This window comes from Lonchura striata, chromosome 24 (assembly GCF_050655825.1).
Source record: "Lonchura striata isolate lonStrDom1 chromosome 24, ASM5065582v1, whole genome shotgun sequence".
Taxonomy (NCBI): domain Eukaryota; kingdom Metazoa; phylum Chordata; class Aves; order Passeriformes; family Estrildidae; genus Lonchura; species Lonchura striata.
In genome coordinates this window covers 8,903,417-8,912,287 of record NC_140726.1, presented here as the reverse complement: position 1 = coordinate 8,912,287, position 8,871 = coordinate 8,903,417, and the positions used below count along the sequence as shown (strand labels likewise).

Genomic DNA, 8,871 nt, shown 5'->3' with positions numbered 1-8,871 from the left:
TACTCAGGCACCCCCCAGACCTAAACAGACACCCAGAGCAACCCCAAACCACGGCGAGTTTCTCTAGTAAACATAAACTTTATTTCATTCAAGGCAAAGCTAACTAAACCTCTGCAGTGCAAAGATGTGCTGTAAGTCATCACCCAGCCCGGCGCACACCCCTGTGCTTACACGCAGCTTCCTCCCACGCAGCTTTCCGTGTGCTTGGACACACACACGTGTCCGTGGCCGCACACACCCCCAGGGGGACCCCCTCCCAAAATGTCTCTGCAGCCCCCCAAAGTCCCAGTGGCAGCAGGGACCCCGCCGGTGCTGGCACAAGCCCCCGGGGCAGCCAGCACCCCCAGAGCCCTGCGTGCACACGGGGTTACATCCCTAAAAGTGCTCGTGTGGCCGTTTCCCACCAAGCCAGAGGAGAAATCCATGCATAGTGCAGCATTGCATATCCGGCAGGACGTGGCGCTGCGTCCACGCGCCGGCTAAAAAAGGCCAACAGGTTAGGACGGCTAAAAATAGTCTTTAAAAAACTCCCTTCCTCGCCTCGCTGTCCTCCCCCGCGGGAGGGCTCCTCCAAGGACGGGCCGGGGGTCTCTTGGGGTGACTGGGAGGTCTCAGCCTCCCCCGGGCGTGTCACAACGCCTGGCACCAGAGCGCCTTCCACGCCGGGGCTGTGGCAGAGCCGTGCAGGCGCCTCACGCCTCCTGAGAGGCAGCTCACACCCAGCTCACACTCACTTACAGCTTACCGTGGGGACACTGAAGCACAGAGAGGTGCTGAGCGCAGTCTGAGGTCCCTCAGACCCTCAGAGAGAGGATCAGGATCCCGACTCCCACTTGTCTGTCTTATCAATGGCCAAGGGAACCTGCCAGGGGCAGGTGCCAATACCTGTCCCAAGCACACAGCCCTGCTCCAGTGGTGCCCCCGGGCCCAGCCCGGGGTGACCAGCCCGCTGTGCACCAGCATCTCCAGAGAAAGCAGCACCCAGCCTTTCCTTGTCACCTTGGCCACCAAATCCTCGCCTAACTCCCACTCCAGCACCTCTGCCAGGGCACAAGCCCCCACAGCAAGCCACGGCTCAGCTCTGAACCCCAGTTTACTGTGGGGGCAGGGGAGCTGCCTGTCCTGCAGCTTCACTGGCAGGCACCCACAAATTGGAGAAATAGGGAACAAATCACATTGTAAAGGAAATTGTCCACCTCAGATGTAGCTCGCTCACTTTGTGCCTCACACCCTTGTGAGTCCACTCACAGAGCCCCCCAGGCTTTCTGCAGCACCCCTCACCCCAGAGCACTTCACCATCACAGCCAAGGAAACCTCACACCCACCCCGTGAGGTAGAGCAGTATTTTTGTCCCCATTTTACAGACGGGGAAACTGAGGCATGGAGAGGCAGAGCAACTTGCCCAGGGTTGCCCAGCAGGCCGGTGGCACAGCCCCGGCCTGGCTCCCCTCGCCAGGGCTGGGCTGAGCTGCCTCCCTGCCACGGCGGAAGGGAAACGCAATTGGCTGCTTTCCCCCTGGAATCTCGTACAAAATCATCCAGGTAACGAGCTCAGCCTTGGCACCAGCATCAAAAGCATCGCTGCTACGAGTGGGAGCTCCGGAGAGAGGGGAGGGGGCAGCACAAAGCCAGGGAGAGCTCCCGGGATGGCTGCCTGGGGAGAAGCCCCCCTGCTCCCAGGGATGGCCCTGGGACACGGCCACCTCCCCAGCCCTGCTGTGGGGGAAACTGAGGCACAGCCATGGGCCCGTCACTGATTTGGTTCTCCAGTGTGCTTATCACAGCCCTGCTTCCTCCCGTCCTCCTGCGCCACTCCATCTGCACGGCCGGCTCCGAGCATCCTTGCCCTGCTCCAGAAACCTTCTGGATGCATCAGCAGCTCCCAGCCACCCCAGCTCAGCACCGCCAGCACCCAGAGGGTCACCCCACGCTCCATCCTCTGGGCACACCGGTGCCCAGCACCCGGCCCCAGGCACGGCACCCACCCTGCCCTGCCCTGCCCTGCCCCGCAGTCTCTTCTTGCCTGTGCTCAGAGCGGAGCCGGCGGCTCCTGTGCCCCAGCAGCCTCCCAGTCTAAGTCCACGAGAAGCTCCCAGTCCCCCCGGCAGCCGCAGCCCTGTCCGAGAAGCAGTGCAGGTTGCAGGCACGTGTGTAATAGAAACATGTCTCAAGCGCTGGCAGTTCGGAAAGAAAACAAAAGAGGAAGGCTCGTCCCGTGCCCGGGCACCCGCGGCGGGGCGAGGCGGGCACGGGGCGCCGCTGCTTCGTTCATGCCTTTGGTGGTGCTTTTTGTTCTGCCTTGGAGCCGGCCAGGCCGTTCTCGGTGTTGTCGTTCCCCGAGGAGCTCACCAGACACTCCTTCCTGCACAGGGAGAGCGCACGGGCAGCTGGCAGCCCCCCGAGCCCGGCCCCGCTCCCCCGGCCCCGCAGCAGCACCCCGCACTCACTTCCCGTCCTGCGTCTTCTTGATGATGAACAGGACCACCCTCTTGATGAGCATGAAGAGGATGAGGAGGCCGATGAGCCCCCCCACCACGCCCACGATGATGAGCGTCACAGTGTTGTCCGTCTTCACCACTGCGGGACAGAAGGTGCTGAGGGGGCTCAGGAGGGGAGCGGGGAGCTCCCAGCTGCACATCCCACCCCAAAAACCCATAACCCCCCCATGTTGGAACTCAGAATGTCTCTCAGACATCTTTAGAGGTTCCAGGCCTTGGTCAGAAGCATTTTAGACCCTGGCAGGCAGCTGGAAACAGCTGTGATTTTGAGTTTGAGCCATGGAATGAATTACCAACTTTGGAGGTGGAACAAGCAGTCACAAAAGGTTAGATAGTATAGTAAAAGTAGAGGGGAAGTTTTTTTAGTATTGCATAGAGGGGTTTTAGCACATATACAGGGGGTTTTTACTTTGTACATGGGGGTCAGAAGTTCTAAGATGGAGGAAAGTGGGCTGATCCTGTTCTTCCTCCTTCCTTTTCCTCGCCTCCATGTTCTTGGTGACGTTGGCACTCAGAGATTGGTTTAGAGTAGAAAAGCACTTTGTAACATAAGTAGTAGGTATTGGGGGAAAACTATAAACATGTAATACCTAATATATTATATAAAAGACAGCAGCAGCCCTGGGCGGAGGGAGAGAAGCAGTCGGGAGTCAGAGAGGATGTCAGGGTGTGTGTGTGCCTCTGCCCGGGCTGCTGACCAAACAGCCCGAGAAAAAAATCTTTCAGATAACTGACAATAAACTGCCTTGAGACCGAACAACAAGAGCCTGCACAATTTTTCTTTAGAAGCATGGGTTGAAGGAGAAATTTCACCAGCACATGGGACCCCAGAGTAAGCCTGGGGTTCCCACACCCCCACCCGAGGCTTCCAGGGGTGCCAACCACCTCCATGCACCACCACAACAGCGAACCAAAGAGCCTGGCACCGTCTGTGGGCATTATCACCAGCCCAGGGCCATGCCCGTGCCATGGCCAGCACTCACTCTTATGGACCACGGTGAGGAAGATGGTGGCGTTGTGCTGGGTGTTCTTCTCCTTGGGGTTCTTGACGTGGCAGGTGTACTTGCCAGCATCGCTGAACTCCACGTTGTTCAGCACGATGGAGATGTTGTTGTCCTTCTTGGTGGTGGAGCCGACGAACTCCACCCGCGGGTTGTGCCACACCAGGGTGGGCTCCGTGGCTTTGTTCTTTATCTTGCCGTGGTAAATCTGCAGAGGCGGGGGGCAGGAGCAGCTGCCTGAGGGAAAGGCTCACGCTCTCCTGATGGTGCCCAGGCTCAGCTCTGCACACGCAGACACCCCAAATGTCCCACCAAATGTCCCATTCACCCCGTTACACCAGGAGCGGCCATGGAGAGGAACCCAGTGCACATCCTGCTGGGAAGCAGCAGATCCGACCTGCCCTGAAGAGATGGAGCAGACCATGCAAAAAATGGGAGATCCCCAGAGAAAGCGAGCTCCTTTGCTGGTCAGAACTGCTCCAAACCAGCCCTCCTTCTGAGGAATTGAGGAGCCAAATATTCCCAGCGGGAAGCAAATCTATACAGAACCTTTCATATTTCAAAGCAAGCAAAGGAAGAGGAAATGAACCATATTTTGCCCTAAGTGCAGATTTGCACCTGAACAGCCAATTTATGAAAACAAATGAGCCCATGGGCAGCAGCAAATCTAGAACAGCTTTGTGCCAAAAGCACGATGTTCTAGGGTATATTTAAGTCACCCCGCTGGCACAGCCTTGTCCTCCCCAGAGCTGGTGACACAGAGAGAAGGAAATCCTGCACGAGGAGAACTGCGAGAACTGCAGCACCGAGCTGCACTGGAAGCACAGCAGCACCTGCCAGGGAAGCAGAGGCAGAGCCCAGAGAGCCACTCACCAGCTCTGTCGTGTTGAAATACCATGTGAAGACCAGGTCCTGGAAGCCTATGCAGGTGGTGAAGACGCAGGGCAGCAGGACATTGGAGTTGTTCAGAGCCGTCACCGTGTTGGTCTTCCCCACCGACACCTCCAAGGCGAAGGCAATGGCGAAGACGTGCAAACCTGGCAGGGAGAGGGGAGGAGAGAGTGAGGCCGAGGCTTTGTCACCCCTCGTCCCCTTTGGCATACCAGGCTGCCATGGCAGGAGCAAAGACTCCTGTCCCAGCCCTAGGACGGCTCGGTGACAGAAGGACCTGCAGGGACCGGGGCTGGGTCACCCGCAGAGACAGCAAAGCTTCAAGGGAACCAGAATATCCCCAGGAAGAGAGCATGCAGATGAGAGCCCTGATTTGCATGTTATCCACAGGCCTCAAAGGGGGAGAAAAAAGCCAAGGCGAAGCAGAGCTCTGTTCTTCAGGCGGGAGCTGGAGCAGTAATTAGCGTGGCTGGCCTGGCCGCCTGCCACCGGCTCGCCCTGCCCTGCCCTCCGGAGCAGCCCCCTCACGCCCAGCAGAGAGAGCCCCGGCTCCCTCCGGAGCTGCCAATGACCTTCAAAGTGCAGGATGCAGCTCTCCCACTCCTGGGCTCCCCGCGAGCAGGGAGAGAGGAGCAGGGAGGAGCCCAGCTGCAGCTGAGCACTCCTGGGGTGCAGGGCTGGCATTGCACTGGGCTGGGCCACCACTGTCCCCACAGATCCTTTCTGGGAGCACAGGGATGCTCTGGTCCCGGCCAGAGGAGCAAACCCGCTCCCCATCCCCATCCCCATCCCCATCCCCATCCCCATCCCCATGCCCATCCCCATCCCCATCCCAGCACTGCCCCATCCCGTCTGTGTGATGTGGCATGGCTCAGATGTGACACGGCCCAGCACAGCTCTGTCCTCCCCTTTCCCAGACCTCGGCTGCCCCTGCAGAGCTTTCCCTGGGCACCAAATCCAGGGGTCACAGCTTTTCCCAGGCTACACGGCGATGCCCCAACACCTTCACTCGGACACGCTGCCCTCAGTCTGGGATTCGCCTCTCTCTGCAGCCGCCTCAGCTGCTGATTTATTCTCCCACACAAGCCGGTGCTAACAACTCCCCAGGCACGTCGCAGCCAGAGCCAAGCCCGAGAGCCCTGCATCCTGGGCTCCGGGCCCTGCTGCAGTGCTGCATTGCAAGCACTGCAGGCGAGGAGTTATTTAACTTTACAGAAGCACTCCTCCTTTTGCTGAGAGGCCGGAGCCAACGCCAGGGAGCGGTTCCCGGCAGATGGAATCTCCTGCAGCTGTCAGACTGCTAGAGCAGCCCTGGGGATGCTCCAGAGGGGACTTCACAGGCAGGAGTGTCCCAGGGGACAGGAGCTGTCCCCCTGGAGCAGGAGTTGGCAGAGGGATGCTTGGCTCTGCAGGTTCGTCTGAGCCTGCGGCGTGCTGCAAGCGGACACTCACAGGAAAGATGATTCTTTGCAGCTTGCAACACTTTAGAACCTGTCTGCCACCCTGAGAATGTAACCTGAATTGAATGTGTGGGGTAAGTCGAGGCTGACCTTGCTCCTGTCGTCCTGTGCTCCCAGGAAGACACAATTGATCTGTTACCACTAAATAAAGCAGTGAGGAACACACGCTGGGGGAGCACTGACGGAACCTGCCGCACATCAGCTCTCAGCACTGCTTTTCCAAACCCTCCCAGAGCTGCTGCACTTTGCACCACCAGGCCCCCAACCTTCAGGACCACTTCCCTGGGGGCTTCAGGCTCTCTCCCATGCCTGCAGGCACCAACGTTTCCCAGGGAAGCAGGGAGCAGCCACTCCTGCTGCTGCCAGAGCCTTGGCTGCCTGCGCTTTGCTCCTGCAGAGGGAGAGCCCCCCACAGCGAGGGGGCTCGCTGAGCACTGTGCTCACCTCGGACCGCTGTCTGTGGGAAAGCTGCTCTGGAGAAACTTTCACTGCCCATAAATGTCAGCGTGACATCCTGGCACAGGCAGCAAGCCACGGCTGCCAGGCTGGCCAGGCTCCTCTCCAGCGGGGTTCAAAGAGAGGAGCTCCTCAGGCAGCCAGAAACCAGGCTCTGGGACAGACCCACGGCCCTCTCCTCTCCTCTCCTCTCCTCTCCTCTCCTCTCCTCTCCTCTCCTCTCCTCTCCTCTCCTCTCCTCTCCTCTCCTCTCCTCTCCTCTCCTCTCCTCTCCTCTCCTCTCCTCTCCTCTCCTCTCCTCTCCTCTCCTCTCCTCTCCTCTCCTCTCCTCTCCTCTCCTCTCCTCTCCTCTCCTCTCCTCTCCTCTCCTCTCCTCTCCTCTCCTCTCCTCTCCTCAGGGAGGGGCTCCGTGCTGCAGCCAGAGCCTCTCCCTACAGATCTCGGCATCCCCGGCACCCACGGACACTGAGAGCCGCCTGCACCCCCCTGCCCACCGCCCTCTCCAGCTCCCAGCCCACCTGAGCGACCTGTGGGACCAGGTTCCCACCTCCACGTCCTGGACCCCCGACCCCTGCGTGGTCTCAAGCATCTCCGAGTCTCTCCTACCACCCCGCTGCCAGCTCAGCTGCCGGCACCCAAATCTTGCAGGGGGTCAGGTACTTACATGCTTTTTTGTGTCTCCAGCATCCTTTAACTTAAGAACTTTGCCCTCTAAAGCGCCTCCCACGGGAGCGCCCCAGCACGGCCAGCCCGAGTTCCAGGCTGGCACGAGGATGACCCACGGGAGCAGGAGTGCAGCGGGTGCGTGAGGCTGATGCGGGTGGCCGGAGCCTGCCCCAGGTGTGCAGTGGGGAGGGGACGGCCCCAGCCCCTCCCCGCACCCCGCGGCGGCTCTCGGGCATCCCTGGCTCAGGGCCGGGCACCATGCTGCAAGCAGCGGCCCTGCAGCGCGGGTGGCTCCCCGCGCCGGGGACAAGCACATGCGAGCGGTCCTTGTAGCGAAGGAACGTAAGACAATGACCTGTCGGCGGGCGTGCTGGCGCTGAAGCAGTGCAGGGCTCCCCGCGGCCATCCCCGGTGCCGGGCAGGCGGGCAGCGCGGTCCCCGCTCGCCGGGCGGCGCGGAGCGGGGCAAAGCGGGGTGCAGCCGCAGTGCTCGCAGGAGAAGCGCCGCTGCGGGCAGGGCAGGGGCTGGAGCCGGCGCTTCGGAGCTGGGGCTCGGCTGCCAAGTCACCTTGGCCAAGTGACTTATCCCCGGCGCTCCGGACCGTCCGTCTGCAGAGCGGAGAGCGGCGTTAGCGCCCGCGGGCGGCATCCCCGGGCGGGCGGGCGGGGCGCAGGGGTGGGTGCGGAGCGGGGACCCCCGCCTCGGGCTGCCGCGGGTCCCCGGGGCAGGGTCCCCGCCGGGGAGCCGGGGTGGGGGGACACAGGACGCGGGCGGTACCCGGAGGGGTCCCCGCAGCCCTCGGCGCCCCTTACCCAGGAGCGCGGCCAGCAGGCGCGGCGAGGCGCGGCGGCGAGCGGCGGGCGAGCCCGGGGCCATGGCTGCGGCCGGAGCGGCGCGGAGCGGAGCGGTCCCTGCTGCCCGCAGCGCCCGGCTCTGGCCGCCCCCGCGGAGGGCGAGCGGCGCCGGGCGGGGCCGCGCCGGGCGGGGCTGCGCTGAGCCCTCCTCCGCTCTCCTCCGCGCTCCTCCGCGCTCCTCCGCTCTCCTCCGCGCTCCTCCGCTCTCCTCCGCGCTCCTCCGCGCTCCTCCGCGCTCCTCCGCGCTCCTCCGCTCTCCTCCGCGCTCCTCCGCATCCCCCCGCGCTCCTCCGCATCCCCCCGCGCACCCACCCGCGTACCCGCCCGCCCCGAGCACCGCGGAGCGCTCCCTGGAGCGGGGCAGTGACCCCGGGACGGTCCCGCTGTGCTCCGCGCTGATGAAGCCGCATCCCGAATCCCGGGCGCAGTTTTGGGCCCCTCGAAAGGACACTGAGGTGCTGGAGTGTGTCAAGAGAAGGGGCTGGAGAACCAGCGGGATGAGGAGAGGCCGAGGGAGCTGGGGGTTTGAACTGGAGAAAAGGAGGCTCGAGGGGACCTTCCTGCTCTGGTCAGCTCCCTGACAGGAGGGTGGAGCCAGGTGGGGGTCGGGCTTTTCTGCCAGGTAACAAATTACGGGACAAAAGGAAAAGGCCTCAAGCTGTGCCAGGGGAGGTTTAGGTTGGATTTTAGGGAAGATTTCTTCACTGAAAGGGTTGTCCAGCACTGGCACAGGCTGCCAAGGGTGGTGGTGGAGTCACCAAGCTTGGAAAAGTTCAAAAACTATATGGCTGTGCCACTTGGGGACATGGTTTAGTGATGGCCTTGGCAATACTGGGTTTATAGCTGGGCTTGATCTTAGAGGTTTTTTCCAACCTCAGTGCTTCTGTGGTGGCCTGGAAACACTGGGCTGGTGTTACCCTGAGCTGCTTCGGGAAGAGGCAAAGTGCCACTAAAGCCGGTGGCTTCCCAGGACAACAAAACAGGACAAGGCCGGGGCTCAGCTCTCCTTGGGGCACCTCAGCAGTGTGGCACCGGGTCCCTGCCC

General features: G+C 61.7%; 1 protein-coding gene across 1 annotated transcript; it reads right to left on the bottom strand.

The window, feature by feature from the left end:
• Nucleotides 1-58: 58 nt before the first annotated feature.
• SCN4B (sodium voltage-gated channel beta subunit 4) lies at nucleotides 59-7,938 on the bottom strand. The gene is made up of 5 exons (XM_031506839.3): nucleotides 7,785-7,938; nucleotides 4,373-4,536; nucleotides 3,482-3,707; nucleotides 2,448-2,577; nucleotides 59-2,362 (listed from the first exon to the last, which is right to left on the bottom strand). Exons 1-5 carry the CDS (start codon nucleotides 7,846-7,848, stop codon nucleotides 2,269-2,271), a joined length of 678 nt encoding a protein of 225 aa, XP_031362699.3. The 5' UTR covers nucleotides 7,849-7,938; the 3' UTR covers nucleotides 59-2,268.
• Between the last annotated feature and the right edge of the window lie 933 nt (nucleotides 7,939-8,871).

What these genes read in the sequence shown, in the direction of transcription:
- SCN4B (XM_031506839.3), bottom strand. Translation starts at nt 7,848, where the DNA reads ATGGCCCCGGGCTCGCCCGCCGCTCGCCGCCGCGCCTCGCCGCGCCTG. An exon ending in ATTTCAACACGACAGAGCTG is followed by an intron (nt 3,708 to 4,372) that starts GTGAGTGGCTCT and finishes CCGCCTCTGCAG; the next exon opens with ATTTACCACGGCAAGATAAA. An exon ending in CCTCACCGTGGTCCATAAGA is followed by an intron (nt 2,578 to 3,481) that starts GTGAGTGCTGGC and finishes TCTGTCCCGCAG; the next exon opens with TGGTGAAGACGGACAACACT.